Source organism: Liolophura sinensis, chromosome 7, assembly GCF_032854445.1.
Source record: "Liolophura sinensis isolate JHLJ2023 chromosome 7, CUHK_Ljap_v2, whole genome shotgun sequence".
Classification (NCBI taxonomy): Eukaryota; Metazoa; Mollusca; class Polyplacophora; order Chitonida; family Chitonidae; genus Liolophura; species Liolophura sinensis.
The window spans coordinates 13,490,699-13,507,970 of NC_088301.1; the positions used below are offsets into that span (position 1 = coordinate 13,490,699).

Consider the following 17,272-nt stretch of genomic DNA (forward strand, 5'->3'; position numbering starts at 1 on the left):
CTGTGAGTCAATGTGACACCAGACCTGTGTTACTGTGATACAAGCCCAGTGTGTCACTGTGCTACCTGTCACTGTGATACACGTACCAGCCGACAGTGTGTCAGTGTGCTAGCAGCCCAATGTGTCAGTGTGCTAGCAGCCCAATGTGGCACTGTACTACCAGCTCAATTTGGGACAGTGATGCAAACCCGATTTGTGACTGTGATAGCAGCCCAATGTGTCAATTAAAGAAGAAAAAAGCTTGAACACAATTGCTGAATTAAGCGCTGAATTTTGAGATCTCAAGAAGTTATAAAAGCACATAACTGGGGTACTGTGGATGATTTCCGTAATAGGCTTTTGTAAATTGACTTCAATAATAAACATATACGAAGACATTACATACATGTACACATCTTTGGTAAATCCGTTTAACAATCATCGGCGAAAATGAAAGATAAATACAGTCTATTACATAGATATCTTTGGGAAACCCCAATTTACAATCACAAGTAAAAGAAGAAAAAAAACAGATAAAAATTAAACCTTTTACAGACATATCTTGGATGGATCCAATTAGAGATCAAAGGTAAATGTGGAGGCCTAGTTACAAGAAACAATCATGGTGCAAATAGAGGTCCATAGTACTACAACGTGCTGTCCAAACAGTGCAGCGTAAATACCACTACAGTATGCAGTATAATTTACAATATGTTCACATGAAACCAGTTCACATAGCTATAAGCAAGAAATATGATCAGTGCTTAGCCTGGGTATTTTCTAAGTCCCAACAGCTGCCGATAAGCACAGACATTACTGAATCACGCAAAATCAGTGGTAGAATGCTACTTTTTTCCACTCATCACAGGATGACTTGTACGTGTACATGTATAGTGAGTCTTAAAGGTTTGGGTTTTGTGGGTGTACATGTATGGTGAGTCTTGATGAAGTGAGGTTTGTGGATGTACATGTATAGTGAGCCTTCATGATGTGGGGTTTGTGGATGTACATGTACAATTAGCTTTGATGAAGTAGGGTTTGTGTATGTACATGTAGAGTGGGCCTTGATGATGTGGGATTTGTGGGTGTACATGTATAGTGAGTCTTGATGAAGTAGGGTTTGTGGATGTACATGTACATGTACAGTGAGCTCTGATGAAGTGGGGTTTGTGGATGTACATGTACACTTAGCTTTGATGAAGTAGGGTTTGTGGATGTACATGTACAGTGAGCCTGGGTGAAGTGGGGTTTGTGGATGTACGTGTATAGTGAGCTTTGATGAAGTGGGGTTTGTGGATGTACATGTACAGTGAACTTTGATGAAGTGGGGTTTGTGGATGTACATGTACAGTGAGCTTTGATGAAGTGGGGTTTGTGGATGTACATATACAGTGAGCCTGGATGAAGTGGGGTTTGTGAATGTACATGTATAGTGAGCCTTCATGATGTGGGGTTTGTGGGTGTACATGTATGGTGGACCTTGATGTGGGGTTTGTGAATGTACATGTATAGTGAGCCTTCATGATGTGGGGTTTGTGGATGTACATGTATAGTGGGCCTTGATGATGTGGGGTTTGTGGGTGTACATGTAGAGTGGGCCTTGATGATGTGGGATTTGTGGGTGTACATGTATAGTGAGTCTTGATGAAGTAGGGTTTGTGGATGTACATGTACATGTACAGTGAGCTCTGATGAAGTGGGGTTTGTGGATGTACATGTACACTTAGCTTTGATGAAGTAGGGTTTGTGGATGTACATGTACAGTGAGCCTGGGTGAAGTGGGGTTTGTGGATGTACGTGTATAGTGAGCTTTGATGAAGTGGGGTTTGTGGATGTACATGTACAGTGAACTTTGATGAAGTGGGGTTTGTGGATGTACATGTACAGTGAGCTTTGGTGAAGTAGGGCTTGTGGATGTATATGTACAGTGAGCCTGGATGAAGTGGGGTTTGTGAATGTACATGTATAGTGAGCCTTCATGATGTGGGGTTTGTGGGTGTACATGTATGGTGGACCTTGATGTGGGGTTTGTGAATGTACATGTATAGTGAGCCTTCATGATGTGGGGTTTGTGAGTGTACATGTACAGTGAGCTATGATGAAGTAGGGTTTGTGGATGTACATGCATAGTGAACTTTGATGAAGTGGGGTTTGTGGATGTACATGTACAGTGAACTTTGATGAAGTGGGGTTTGTGGATGTACATGTACAGTGAGCTTTGATGAAGTGGGGTTTGTGGATGTACATGTACAGTGAACTTTGATGAAGTGGGGTTTGTGGATGTACATGCATAGTGAACTTTGATGAAGTGGGGTTTGTGGATGTACATGTACAGTGAACTTTGATGAAGTGGGGTTTGTGGATGTACATGTACAGTGAGCTTTGATGAAGTAGGGTTTGTGGATGTAGATGCATAGTGAACTTTGATGAAGTGGGGTTTGTGGATGTACATGTACAGTGAACTTTGATGAAGTGGGGTTTGTGGATGTACATGCATAGTGAACTTTGATGAAGTGGGGTTTGTGGATGTACATGTACAGTGAACTTTGATGAAGTGGGGTTTGTGGATGTACATGTACAGTGAACTTTGATGAAGTGGGGTTTGTGGATGTACATGTACAGTGAACTTTGATGAAGTGGGGTTTGTGGATGTACATGTAAAGTGAGCCTTGATGAATGGCTGGGTGGCAACGAAAACAATTATCAGTAAAGCTAATAACCACATACATGTACATTATATGCCCTGAAAATCTGAACCAAAAATGCAATAAAATGAGGCAAATAAAGACCTTGAAATACAGGTATAAATTTTCTGATGCTGAAACGATTTCTCCATCAGATATCATCCTACTGTACTTCTCAAGCAAACCCCAAAACACCTTTACAACAGCTGTCAGTTAAAATGATTAACTTAGTCATGGCTAAAATTTTGGGTCTTTTCACTATACTTGACTTGAAGCATACTAAATACAATATTAATTTTTCTTTCCTTTATCCAGTTATTTGTTGTTTTTTTTTTCATTTTTTGCTTCACTAAATAAACACAGATTAGTAGTAATACAAGGTAACAATGCATAACAATGGGAGCAATACTATGATACCAGTATCAATGTGTAAAACAATAAAACAGACAAATAAGCACTAAGAAATAATCACCAGCTTTCAACAAATCATACATATTACATATTTAAATAATGGCAATCGATATCTTGCACATTAAAAGCTCTCCAGCACAAAAACAGCTGTTTCGTAAACTTCAGCAGGAGAGTTTTAAGTTTGAACTCTTTCATGCTACTAAAAGTGAAAAAGCTCTTACCGTATCATGTGGCCTATAAAAATTTTTAGGGAACTATTTTTAAATTACATCTACTATGACAGGGGTGTCTGCCAAGTTTTACAAAAAGTCATTTACAGTATACAAACGATGGAGAAAACTGGTACATGGTGAGACATGTGATTGGTAAATTGATGTCAACAAAGTTGCCTAAGATTTTTGACATGTCGAATGATACAGTATTATATTCATTAACTTTAGCGACAAGAGTTCAAACTTGAAACTCTCCTGTTCTGATCACACTTATCTGATGCAGGCAGCTGTTATTACTGCATTCCTATTCACCATAAGAGATATACATCCATGTAACAGCCATTATGAATGACTGGCAGAAATGGCTACAGGGCTAAAATTTAACTAAAAGTTCTGTTCATTATATGACATGTATGGACATGTGTCAAACTGGTACATTTACACACAGGTAACATTAAATCACTCTAATGCCAGTCATCCGTTGCTAACAATGTGTACATAAGCAGTTCATCTAGTGCCAAAATCAGGTGTAAAATGAAAAGATTTTAAAAAAAGATTGAATGATTCACAAAACTATAAATAAAACAAAATTTAACATACAACAAAAACCAGAGGACATTTTAAATCATTCACATTTCCAAATCGCACTGTTACTTTGTGTGAATTTTTTTTAACAATGTATGTATATATATATATCCCCTTTTTCATGAAATAACCATACACTGCATGTTTATTTATGAATACAAGTCTTCAAATCCACTTTTTAAAATAACAATTAATATAAAATACATTAGGATATGCCAGCCTAATAACAAATGTTAACATATAAAAGAGCTAAAGACAAGCACTATTAGACAAACTGTGCCAGAAAAATTTCAGCACATTTTCCTAAAACGTAAAAAGCCTGGGTGAACCGGGATTTAATTGAGCATATGATAAGAATACTTTTAAAAATTAAATAATGATGATGTGGATTAATTTGGTTGACCATGGTTTTTATCACATACAGGGACAAATATTACCCAAAGTACAAACCTGCTGTAATTGATGAGCAATTCTTATTTCACATAAATGATGATACAGATGTCCCAGGGTCATTTTGGTTCATATAAATAGAAAAATATTAGGTAAATTACAAGCCTGTTGCATTTTAAATTAAATAAAAATACTTCTTATCAAATAGAAAATACATTATGCTAATCACAATTGTTGTATTTGATTATAAAATTGCCTTTGGTTTGAGACAGTCTGAAGTGGTGTTAGCCAGTATTACTTGTACACACTCTTCTCTACATATTCAGTCTTTTTGTAACACATACGTTACTTCCCATTTCAAGGAATTACATCCCTTGACAGTAAGTATCAGTCTTTTATTTCAGTACTAAAAGCATATATGACTAAATATTGTTGTTTACTCTATCAGTTTCCCAATGCATAGAAGTATATTGCAATGACATAAAAGTAGCTAGCCTTACAAGAAATTTCACAGGTAGATTAGTCACATAACCACTGTGGTTGCTTAACTTTCATCACACTGGTACTTCTAAATGCTACCAGCATTGGATAATTGAACGGATACCTACAATCAAGGGAGGTAAATCCTTGAAAAAGGAAGTAACCCATGTATTATGAAAACAGTCCAATTGTAGTCCTGTAAGCAGTATGTAAACTGATTGAGCCATAATTGCTTGTATTTAATTATACCGGTACTTACTTATTTCACTCTCTTAACTGCCACACTCAACAATTTTTTCTCTACATGATAATGGTGAAGACAATGGGCAAAGGAAACTGGAGCACTCAGAGTAAACCACCGCTCCTCGCCAGGTACCGGACAGTGCCCTGAGAGTTTTTTTCTTTTTAATCATGACGGGTGACATGTATGTATGTGCTTAAAACACTTGGAATGACAATTATTATCCCATAGATATGTAGGATTCTGAAGTTAGTACATTTACAACACGGTAAAAAATATTTTACTTTGGTCATTGGTGTTTCACATTGTACTCAACTGATATGTAGGATTCCGAAGTTAGTACACGTACAACAAGTTTTATTTTTGTCACCTGTGTTTGACACGGTGCTGAAAAGAAATTTCAGCTTTATGACAGCCGTCATTATTACTGGTGGGTAGAAATCTGGACAAATCCCTTGAATGATGATGAGACCTGAACAGGCAGGTGCTTGATTTGAACCCACGACCAACAGGTTGGTCAGGGCTATTCCGATACTTCAGTCATTGAGACATTTACAATGCCGCCTCTCCACTCCTGCTGGTCATCGGGACAGCTGATCACCTGGATGGCATCATCAGATGCGGTTGATGTACATGTAGGCCATTTCTTCGATGTTTTTCCTGTCTTCATCCTCCAGGCAGGCCTTGGAGGAAGCACAAATACAATGGACATCGCCATGGTAACATGCCACACACTATGTACATACTTGTAATTCTTCTCTGTTTCTACAAAAGCGAAGAGACTGATACCAATCCCGGCACAGACAACACCTGGCAGCAGGAAAAACACATACCTTCTCCAGGATGGGTACCAGCCTCGCCTCTTAAAGCACCGTAGACCCTGCAACCAAACAAAGAAAATAATAAGAAAAAAATAATAACAAGAGGTGGTTAGCAAAAAAACACAATAACCCAGGAGCCTCTCACCAATGCAGTCACTGTGAGTTGAAGTTCAGCTCATGCTGGCTTCCTCTCCAGCCATAAGTGGGAAGGTCTTGCAGCAACCTGCAGTCATTTGACGATCTCAATATTTCCTCTTTAATGAGCAGGAGAGGTTGTGCCTGTCCTTCATCACCCCGTATATCAGATCACAGAGCAGGAGAGAGGTTGTGCCTGTCCTCCATCACCCCGTATATCAGATCACAGAGCAGGAGAGAGGTTGTGCCTGTCCTCCATCACCCCGTATATTAGATCACAGAGCAGGAGAGAGGTTGTGCCTGTCCTCCATCACCCCGTATATCAGATCACAGAGCAGGAGAGAGGTTGTGCCTGTCCTCCATCACCCCGTATATCAGATCACAGAGCAGGAGAGAGGTTGTGCCTGTCCTCCATCACCCCGTATATCAGATCACAGAGCAGGAGAGAGGTTGTGCCAGTCCTCCATCACCCCGTATATCAGATCACAGAGCAGGAGAGAGGTTGTGCCTGTCCTCCATCACCCCGTATATCAGATCACAGAGCAGGAGAGAGGTTGTGCCTGTCCTCCATCACCCCGTTTATCAGATCACAGAGCAGGAGAGAGGTTGTGCCTGTCCTCCATCACCCCGTATATCAGATCACAGAGCAGGAGAGAGGTTGTGCCTGTCCTCCATCACCCCGTATATCAGATCACAGAGCAGGAGAGAGGTTGTGCCTGTCCTCCATCACCCCGTATATCAGATCACAGACATAGAACTTACCCAGAATATGATGAGCAGGGTCACCCCTGATATGGCCGGGGCCACAAACAGCCAGAGACTGTGCTTGTCCTCCATCACCCCGTATATCAGACCAATGGCTCCAGCCATCATTAGCGTGGGCAGGTAAGGCTCCTTCAGTTGCAGCATGGCTGTCAATGTCACCCAGAAAGACAGGACTGAACCAAAGAAATCACAGGCACTTAACGTGTCGAAACTGGTGATGCAATAGGACAGTACCCTGTTTCCATCACAAGCATGGTAAAACTGTGAGGTAAAAAACAGAAAGCGTCATCAAGTTATTTCCCATCCACACGGTGAACACATTTCGCGTTGATAATGTAGTTTTCCCCCTATTTATGACTGATATTGTTTTACCTTGACGAGCTCAATCAAATCATGATTTGCATTCTACATGTACCTGGCAAAGTTTAGTAGCGATTACTAGGCATCTTTGCATATATACTTGCAAAACTTAAATATTTATTTATTTGGTTGGTGTTTCATGCTGTATATTTCACCTTTATGCCCATGGTTAGCATTATGGTGGCAGGAAATTGAGGCAGCACCTGGGGAAACCTTTTTTTTAGTACTCAATATATACGTGTAAATGTACACCTATTACAACTATGATCAATTCTTTGATTTATGGTATAATATCAGAAGTAAACTTTACAATGCTTCCAAGTGAGAGTCATGGCACTGAGTGCCTGGGTAAACCCTTCAATTCACTTGATTTTCAAAACCAGGTTTCGGAGTGGTAAGCAATCGTGCCATGGACATACAGCCAGTTTTGATTTATTTATTTATGTGATTGGTGTTATATGCCATATTCAAGAATATTTCACTTATATGATGATGGCCAGCATTATGGTGAGAGGAAAACGGGCTGAGCCCGGGAATAACCCATGACCATCCGCAGGTTCCTGCCAGACCTTCATACGTACAGCCAGAGAAAAACCCATCATGAGCTAGACCCTTTGGCCACAAAGGCCCACCAGCCAGTTTTGAATATTAAAATACTGCAAAGCTGAGCTGGTCCAGCGCGGCATAATGACTCAGAGGCCTCTCACCAATGCAAAAGCTGTGTATTCAAGTCTAGCTCATGCTGGTTTCCTCTCTGATCGTATGTGGGAAGGTCTGTCATCATCCTGCAGATCGTTATGGGTTTCTCCCAGGCTTTACCCGTTTTCCTCCCACCATAATGCTGACAGCAATCTTTTAAATGAAATATTCTTGAGTGTGTTGTAAAACTCCAGTCTTTTTTTCATTATGTTATTTTGTTGTTTTTGCTGTTCTTTCTTTAAATATATTTTCCAACTAAGCACAAACCAGCAATAAATGTCGGCTTAGATCCAATTACAAATACATGGACATTACATGGTAACAACCACCCACTGCTGAAGTTACAACCAAGTTTAAATCTTATGACACTCCTGAAAAAATGAACCCTGAGGTATTAAGAAACTCTCCATTCCTCATAAATGAATGAAAAGCAGAAATAAATTAAAAAAAAGAAGCTTTTGAAAACAAAAATCTATAACATACTTACTGATGAGAAAAACATTGTACAAAAGTAGACGAGGGCTTCAGCGTAGAATCTGCGATAAAGGGCAAGGATAATGGCAGGAAAGAAGAACAGGTTACTGAGGGTCAAGAGGAGGGCCTCCTCTAGCTGAGCCTCGGTAGACGCAGCCTCTGTACCGTCACTGCAACCATAACCACGCCAACCTGCAACCATCATCCACAAGAAACATTATGTTAACCATCAGTTTTGTAATTTACGACAATTATTGTCCACACAGGGTATCAATGATGGAACATTTTATTTGTGTTGTTGTGCATTAGTTTACATGTATGCCAAACCTGACCTCAATATTTTCTGGACTTCTTGAGATACAACCTTTTGCCTTACGTGGGAAAATCCGTCAGCAACCTGCGGATGGTCGTGGGTTTATTCTTGAGTACGGCGTAAAACACCCGAGTACAAAACCCGAGCTCAATACAGACTGAACTTTTCTGAGATACCACCTTTAATATTACCATTTATTCTAATACATAAGAAACATAAGTCATGAATTGTGAGTGAGTGAGTGAGTGACTGAATGAGTGCTTGGGGTTTAACGTCGTACTCAACAATTTTTCAGTCATATGACGACGAAGGAATCATTAGGGTGCATGTAAGTGTAATGTGCCTCCTTGTTGCAGGACGGATTTCCACCGCTCTTTTATTTAGTGCTGCTTCACTGAGACGACTTACCGAAGGCAAGTAAGCCGCCCCGCCCGAGCCATTACACTGATATGGGTCAACCAGTCGTTGCACTATCCCCTTCACGCTGAACATGAATTGTGTAATATATGGTAATTACAGGAATCCATGATGGAACCCCTTTTGATAATGTGCCTTAAACTGGCGCTCAATGCATGCAGAATGTTTTTAAATACAACACTTACATTTACCATTACATTACTTCGATCGATACTGGACACCAACACAGAGTGTGTGACATTAGGTCCTGCTGTACTTTTGTACATGCAGGCCAGCTAAAATATCGTGACAAGGAATTTGCGAAGTTTTAACATGGTGTGACAAGCAAATTATTCAAAAAAGTCAAACTGCTCTGCAATAATTCATGTAAAAGTTATCATTATTTATTCTTCTAAAAAGATGAAATATTTAAAAAAAGGCGATATTTCACATATGTATACACAAAACTCATTTTTGTCATTACGTCGCTCGAGACGCTGGCACGATCTGTTTCCTACTTCAAATCTTTCAGGCAAAACTGGCACTATAAATCTGATATTTGAATACCTTAAATAGCCAACATTTATGCACTGTGCAAGGTTCTCTGTGACTTCATGTGTAATTATTATACCTCATAGAGTGGTTCTTGGTTTCTGCTGGTCACTACACGGTCGCCTGATATTCCACAAAACATGGTGTGCACGGCCACGTTCAAGGAGGTATTACCCCATGTTCATGGGGCAATTGTGCAATTGTGCAAGTCCCTTTGTGTGCTCTCTGGCGTCTGCTTGTTTGTAAACAACAGGATGGTGGCTAGCTCCGTTATTGATATAGCGATTAAAAGTACCAACTGAGTAAGCATACTGTTATGTTGGTATAATATTATAAAAACCTATAATGTATCCGGAGGAACGTGATATCAGGAATTGTCTGCTCTTGTAAAGTGATATTCAACTTGCATTTTGCACTCGTTGAACATCTCTTCTCTCGAGCTGACAATTCCTGATTTCCCATCCCTCAGCATGCACTATTTGTCAAATAACACTAAATGCCTGATCATTTGTGAGGATTTACCTGAGAGACAGTTACAGGCAGAGAAGCGGCTGGCACCTCTCACATAGGTCAGGCACTGGCCACTGTTGTCACAGCCTCCGTCCACACATGCAGAAGTGCTGATGTCCATCTCCACCAGGGCAGTCATGTTATGACATGCTTCTCTGCAAACATCAACGACAACAACTAGTGAGTTTCCACAATGGCTGTGATCAGTGTGATGGCACAGCACAGTGACCCATGAGCCTCTCACCACGTTCGATATGAGTTCAAATCCAGCTCATGCTGGCTTCCTCTCCAGTCGTATGTGGTAAAATGTACTAGCAACCTGCGGAAGACTGTGGGTTCCTCCCACCATAATGCTGGCCGCTTTCGTACAGGCGAAATATTCTTGACTGACTGGAATAAAAAAAACCCCTAACAGTGTTTTAAAGAACAATTATCATTTTTCACATTCCTGTGCAGATAAAGTTTTTCCTTAATTATTATTTTCTGAATCATCTGATGGAAACTTAATAAGTAATACCCTAATTCTTCTACCTTTTCAACTGTCTCTGCCACCAATATTTTGAAACATTCAGAGAGAACTATGGGGTGTAGAGAAAAAATTTGGACAGTTTTATGAAGCTTATATCTTTAGCCACCCCACCCCCAACCCACCTTTTAATGTCATTTTCAAAATAATTGTACGCATAAATTCCGCTGAAAAGTTCTTTAGTGGTTGAAACGGTTGAAGATTTACAGGAATAATACATTTGTATTCAAGTAATTTGTTTTTTAATTTGTTAAATGTAGAGGTCAGGATCCATTTTCATTCCATACTATTACAGTAATCTCAAGGAACTTGATTTCATGAAGCGTCATTCATTAGATGTTCAAATTTCACATCACATTCCACATTTCTAATCCAATGTTGGCTAACCTTTGGTTGTATTGACCTTCCGTATAACAATGCATGGTCAGAGACAAGAACCACTTTGCTGGTTCGGGGTAAGGCACGTACAGCACCCCTGTCTGTTCCTGAGGCTCGCTGGCATTGAGGTAAATCTGTCTGGAGGGGTAGGCCTCACAGGGTGGGCTGCCACCCCCGTTAAATCCAATGCTGCCCTTCTGTAAGCAGCCCGTCACTACTAGGTACTTACCTGGCACTCCGTCCTACAATCAACCAAAGATCAATGAGTTAGTCAGCCGATTTTGTGTTTCTTGTCATTTGTCCTCTTAGGATCAGAGGGTTGTTTTTCTACCACATAATGTTTTTACACACACAATTTTGAGACAAACTCAGTGAATACATGTACTCAGAAAATACACACAACAGAAAAACAGGCTGACCACACGTAATAACAGCTATTTATTCCTGGTATTATTCTCTGTGTGCACACACTCTGTCAGACAGGTTAACATAATATTTAAACCTAGAACCCCAATGTCCATCCTCCAATATTTCCAAAAATAAAAGAAAGAAAAGGAAGACAACCTTAAAAAGATCACAGGATGTCATGTTACTTAGTTATGTGAGGTGCACTACTGGTACATCAAGTTTGACTGGAGAAATGTAGCAATCAGAAGAGAATACAGAGTACATGAAAATTAATGCATTAATGCACTAAGTACTTGAGTGGGAGTATATATGAAAATAATTACCCGATTGTAAATAAACTTCAGCATGAGGAGATGCATGAACAAAATCATGTCTACAGACATAGAGACAAACAGGGTGATCCCAGTATACCCCCCCACCCACCACCAAACTCCAAACGAAGATGAGTGGGGTATAAAACACTAGGTGATATTCTAATCTATGTCTACTCTGGATAATATCACCAATTTCATTGAAATATGATATTGTGTTTGGCCTAAATTTTCGTCCATGAAAAAGTGACTTATTTGCCCAAATATACCCCTTTTGGGCTGAAATGTTAGGACGACAAATACAGCAGCATAACTGTACAACACAACAATGTCTTAAGAGAAACCCATGGCAAAAGCCGATATATCTCACCAGCACGATTACGGTCAGCCTGGTCTTGAGAGTTCCACCTATGTCTAACCTGGGCTCCAGCGTGAATGGGATGACGGTGGTCAGTCCATCATACAGGATCACCTGGGGCGTGATGACCGTGGAGAAGGCCAGCACCCCCAGGACAGACCTGAAGTCCCCATACCCCCGATACCTGTCTAGCTCAGGTAACACACTACAGTCCTTTGTACTATTGTCCCACTCAGAGGTCACCAGGTATATCTCACCAGAGCACACTGTCATTATTACCACAGAAAAAAAAAAGAACATCTCAATTACTCACTCAGTGACTGATTTTATTGGTTGACTGATTGATTGATTGCTTGTTTTTGCAGTACCCTAATTCCTCAATCTTTATACAGTGCAATTTATGCCCACTCTTGATTTTGGAGACAAGACAAACATTGGTTGGATCGGCCAAGTTGAGGGCTTCCCAAAAAGTGTAACTTTATCCGTCTACACAGTAAAATGCTTTCTGAATGTCCTGGAACAAAAGCAACGCAAACATGCGAAAAGGTTGAGAATTACAGTAGTCAATAATGTTCTACTTGCAACATGACAAGTCAGTGTCATGGGTTGAAGAAACCAGAGTGTCTGAAGTGAATCAGCAAACTTTGGCAAAGTTGCCAATGAACTTTTTAGCTCCCACATGTGATGCACAGATTTAACAATGCGACGGAGATGAACGCATCTACAAGCGTAGGAATACATAGGAGATGGTATTAAAGTGCTACTTCAGTTCCAGGAAAAACCACTGTGGAAACATTAAAAATGATACCGACGATCCCGTATGGAACAATGTTAACGTCACAGTTCAAAAAGATTTAAGGTAAATAACTCTATTTAACCCCTATAAATGAAAAATCCTCGAACACAAAATCTTCGGGAGTTACCATAAAATTTTCCTGTTGTCACGTGATAATATTCCTTACGTAACGATGAATCAGGCAGATATGATGTCAAGTAAGGCCGTGATACTGGAATGACGTCATGCATGTTTGAAAGTGTTCCTGAATGACGTCACACAAGGCAAAACTGGAATCGGCAGAAAACTTTTGTTTCCGTATTATTCTCCGAAACTACCCACAGTGGTTTTAAAACATCCGATTTTTTGAAGACACAGTAAATCATCTTAAACCATCTTGATTCTTACAATTTAATGCTGCTTTTAAGACATAAAGGCCTTGACACTGAAGTAACTCTTTAACTACTAACAACAAGCACAGCTATCACAGTATTATATTTTATGTATTTACTGATTTTATCCCGACCCATCAAAATCATCAAGACCAAATAAGTACTGCTATTCAGAGAGAGTGCTACAAACCTGTGCTTTCCAAGGTAAACTGTACACTAATATCCTCATTCCCATGGTTAGTAAAAGACAGATACTGCCAAGCATCTACATCAGGGGAGGCTACTCTTAGAATACATTCATCATTTGCGGCAGGAGTACAGGTTATCTCCCCTTGTCTGCGCTCAGCACTTGGCAGAGCAGAGCTCCTGGACATTACAGTTATGTCACAGAGGTAGTTAGAGATTGAAGCCGCAGTCTTAATACCACAGCCTATGATGTGAATCTTAAACTCCCATGCAGGCTCATCCAAGAAGAACCTACACAAAACAAAACATAACAACCAGTCATGCTCAACACTGCATATATTCATATTCAATTACTTGAATATGGGAGCCTTCCAGCTCCGACATTGACATGTTTGTCCAAATGCGCTCTGCATCTTCGCTTTACAAGAAACAAAACTCATCACTTAGTAATACTATCCATAACCAATGACTTAACTTCCTGAACTATTTATTTCATTGGATTTCTGGAAACTGAAGTCACTTTTTGAAGGTGTTTTTCACTCATGTAAATAACTGGCTATGTCAAAATGTGTCTTTGCCCCATAAAACGATGATGTCATGGCACAAAGGGACGTCAACATGATGTTGAAACTTGAAAGTCCAGTACTTAGTGGTGTTCTGTGTCAAACTCAAGCTCTACGAGTGCAGGAAACTGTGTACAGGCTGTGAAGATAAACTTATAGATAATCAGCTGGCAGGGTGAAATCTTTAGACGGGACCACGCATTCAGTAAAACTTTGTGGATCTATTTTTAGAAAGAGGAGCCTCTGTAGCCAAGGGAGTTATCTCGCCAGCGCAGAGCAATGACCCAGGAGCCTCTCGCCAATGCGGTCACTCTGAGGTCAAGTCCAGCTGATGCTGGCTTCCTCTCCAGTCATACATGGAAAGGTCTGGCACCAACCTGCGGATGGTCGAGGGTTATCCCCCGGGGAAGAGGGCCTACTTTCCTCCCATTATAATGCTGGCCACCGTTGTGTAAGTGAAATATTCCTGAGTACGGGGTAAAACACCAATCAAATAAATACGTTTAGGAAGTTTTATCATACACGTTATTCTCATTATCAGTTAACCGGGGGCCTCCGTGGCTCAGTCGGTTAAAGCGCTAGCGCAGCATAATGACCCAGGAGCCTCTTACCAATGCGGTCGATGTGAGTTCAAGTCCAACTCATGCTGGCTTCCTCTCCGGCCGTACGTGAGAAGGTCTGCCAGCAACCTGCGGATGGTCGTGGGTTTCCCCCCAGGCTCTGCCCGGTTTCCACCCACCATAATGCTGGCCGCCGTCGTATAAGTGAAATATTCTTGAGTACGCCGTAAAACACCAATCAAAAAAAAAAAAAAAAAAAAAATCAGTTAACCGAGTAATGGAGTTTTATGGAAGTTGACCCAGGATGACAACTACAGCTACCATGACATCAAATCTTCAGCACATTTTTGCCAGTGGATTTTGTCCATATTATTATCATCATCAAAATGACACTAAAATGATCTGTTTGTGTCACTAAAAGATGCAAGCCTCATAAAACTGTGGTTATTTATTTCTCTACACTCTATAGTTTTCTCAGAATCTTTCAAATATTGGTTGCAAAGGCAGTTGAAAATGTGGAAGAGCTAGGGTAGATTTGAAGTAAATTCAACCCAAACACAGCTACGTGTGTGTCCTGGCAAAATATTAGGATCAGTATGGTTAGCTGGAGTAATTGTCAAGAAAGGTCTCACTGGTGTCATCCCCCTTGATAGTTTGCCTGATCAGTTTGTTATGAATAAAACTGTACTCAAAAGACCATTATACACATTGCAAGAGAAATGCTTTCAGAGTTACGCCGCCCCCACCCCCCCCAACCCTCCCCTTAGATGGTTTACCTGATAAGTTTGTTATCATTAGGCTTGATGTGTACTGAACCATGCCTCTTGTCCAGTGTTTCTACCCGTTTGTGAATATCTATAGAGATAGCCGGCTCCAGGAAATATCGACATTTAGGACCAAGTCCCTGTATGAAACACAGACAAAAAAACAAACAAACAAATCAGTACATACATGTATCTAACCAGTACTTTCAAAAAGTTATGGTAGTCACGGGATATGATATTTTTTTCCCTAGTGTAAGTTTATGAATTGTCCCAGACTTTTGCATTTAATGCTGGTAACTGGTTATCATTCAAGATAAAAAGGTTAAAAAAAGATTGCATTATGTGACCTTTCAAAACTATTTGGCAAGAATTTTTAGTCACATTTAGTGAAAAAAGTTCCTCAAGAAATAATTCAGAGTAGAAGAAAAATGGAAAAAATGAAGCAGCTGAATTCTTATGAATATGAGAAATCTCACTGCTGAAAGAGATATCACTTATGCAGCTGGAAAACAGGTAATCAAGGGATTGCTGAAATAATGTCAACAAAGGATGCATAATATTTTCCACAAGTCACATGATACAGTAGGACTGTTTCTTAACGCCAAGAGAGTTCAAACTCAAAATTAACAAACCTGGAAATCTATCAAAGAAAAAACAAAACAAAAAACAACAACAACAAATTCTGTGACAGTTCTTGCCGTAAGTGGTGCGTGATTACTTGCTCTCATCTTGTTCTCCAGTGAAGAAAAATTTGGGTAAATGACCCGATACTTGCCACAAAATTCTTATGCCAACATGTTAATTTTAATATACTTCATTCACCAGCCTTTCTCTCAGCTAAAACGGCAAGATGGAAAGTGGCAAACTGTTCACCAGCTATTTCCTAACTGCCGGGCCGCTGTGATTTTTCTGGATTATTTTGGACACTGAATCAGCTTTTCGTCTTTGTTTTAGAGCAGGTGTGTAATTATCACACCCCTTGTGAAAAGACCAGCAGCATGATTAGCACCCCTAAATTCATTCTTCCCAGACGTCTGATTTTGTCACGTGTCACCACAAATTGGATTTATTTATTTATTTATCCATCTGATTGGTGTTTTACGCCCTACTAAAGTATATCTCACTTATATGACGATGGCAAATATTATGGTGGGAGGAAATCGAGCAGAGCGCTGAGGGAAACCCACAACCATCCGCAGGTTGCTGAAAGACCTTTCCATGTATGGCTGGAGAGATAGTCAGCGTGAGTTGGACTTGAACTTACAGCTACCGCATTGGTGAGAGGCCCCTGGGTCATTGCGCCAAGCTTGTGTGCTAACCACCTCGGCCACAGAGGCATCTCGCTCCCCCATCTCAAATTGGAAGGCCTGTTAATAAAATAATGGGCTTAACAGGAACGTGTAGTTCTACCTTTTGTACTATCTTGTCGTGAGTTTGTGAGGTAAAGGCAGCCAAGTACCACTCTCCTGGCTGGGGTTGGTACACCATGTGAAGAACAGACTCATTCCCACTGGTTACAGTCAGCTGGTGTTCATGTGTTCTTCCCACGTGGAAGTGGTCAGGGAAACTCTCGTTAAACGGGGATACCAGAGGGTAACTACCCACCTGTAAATGACTATGCACAAACAACATATTACATTGTTAATCAAAAGTCATTCAACTTTCAAAAAAATAAAAGGAAGTCAATCCTGGACATTTTATATGGGTATCTGTAATTCTTCAACCTTTTCGCATGTTTGAAAGGTGTTTATTCAAGAATGCTCAGGATGCATTATTCTGTGTAGAAATGTAAAACTTTTTGTCAACCCATGAAATTGGCCAATCCAGCAAATGTTGTTTTGTCTCAAAAATGAACTGAAAAATGTGTATAAATTGCACTGAAAGTTACTTTTTCACATATGCGAAAAGCTTGAGGAAATAGGGTACCATACTTTCGGACGAATTACCACAAGCTTTAAAGAGCTACATGAACACAACTGGGTCAAATATGATCTATTTAAACCCCGTACAAGTAAAACACACCATCCAGGGAAATTAACTGCAC

The 17,272-nt window shown here is 40.2% G+C and overlaps 1 protein-coding gene across 1 annotated transcript; it reads right to left on the minus strand.

The window, feature by feature from the left end:
• Nucleotides 1-3,356: 3,356 nt before the first annotated feature.
• On the minus strand, nt 3,357-16,840 carry LOC135470080 (transmembrane protein 8B-like). The gene is made up of 9 exons (XM_064748822.1): nt 16,639-16,840; nt 15,241-15,368; nt 13,346-13,632; nt 12,001-12,254; nt 10,921-11,153; nt 10,020-10,162; nt 8,250-8,428; nt 6,701-6,964; nt 3,357-5,862 (listed from the first exon to the last, which is right to left on the minus strand). Exons 1-9 carry the CDS (start codon nt 16,714-16,716, stop codon nt 5,506-5,508), a joined length of 1,923 nt encoding a protein of 640 aa, XP_064604892.1. The 5' UTR covers nt 16,717-16,840; the 3' UTR covers nt 3,357-5,505.
• Between the last annotated feature and the right edge of the window lie 432 nt (nt 16,841-17,272).

Bases quoted from the DNA above. Each gene is read 5' to 3' on its own strand.
- LOC135470080 (XM_064748822.1), bottom strand. From the start codon at position 16,716: ATGGTGTACCAACCCCAGCCAGGAGAGTGGTACTTGGCTGCCTTTACC. The intron at 13,633-15,240 runs GTAAACCATCTA...TGTTTTGTGTAG, and splicing joins AATGATAACAAACTTATCAG to GTTCTTCTTGGATGAGCCTG. The intron at 11,154-12,000 runs GTGAGATATATC...GGTTGATTGTAG, and splicing joins GGCTGACCGTAATCGTGCTG to GACGGAGTGCCAGGTAAGTA.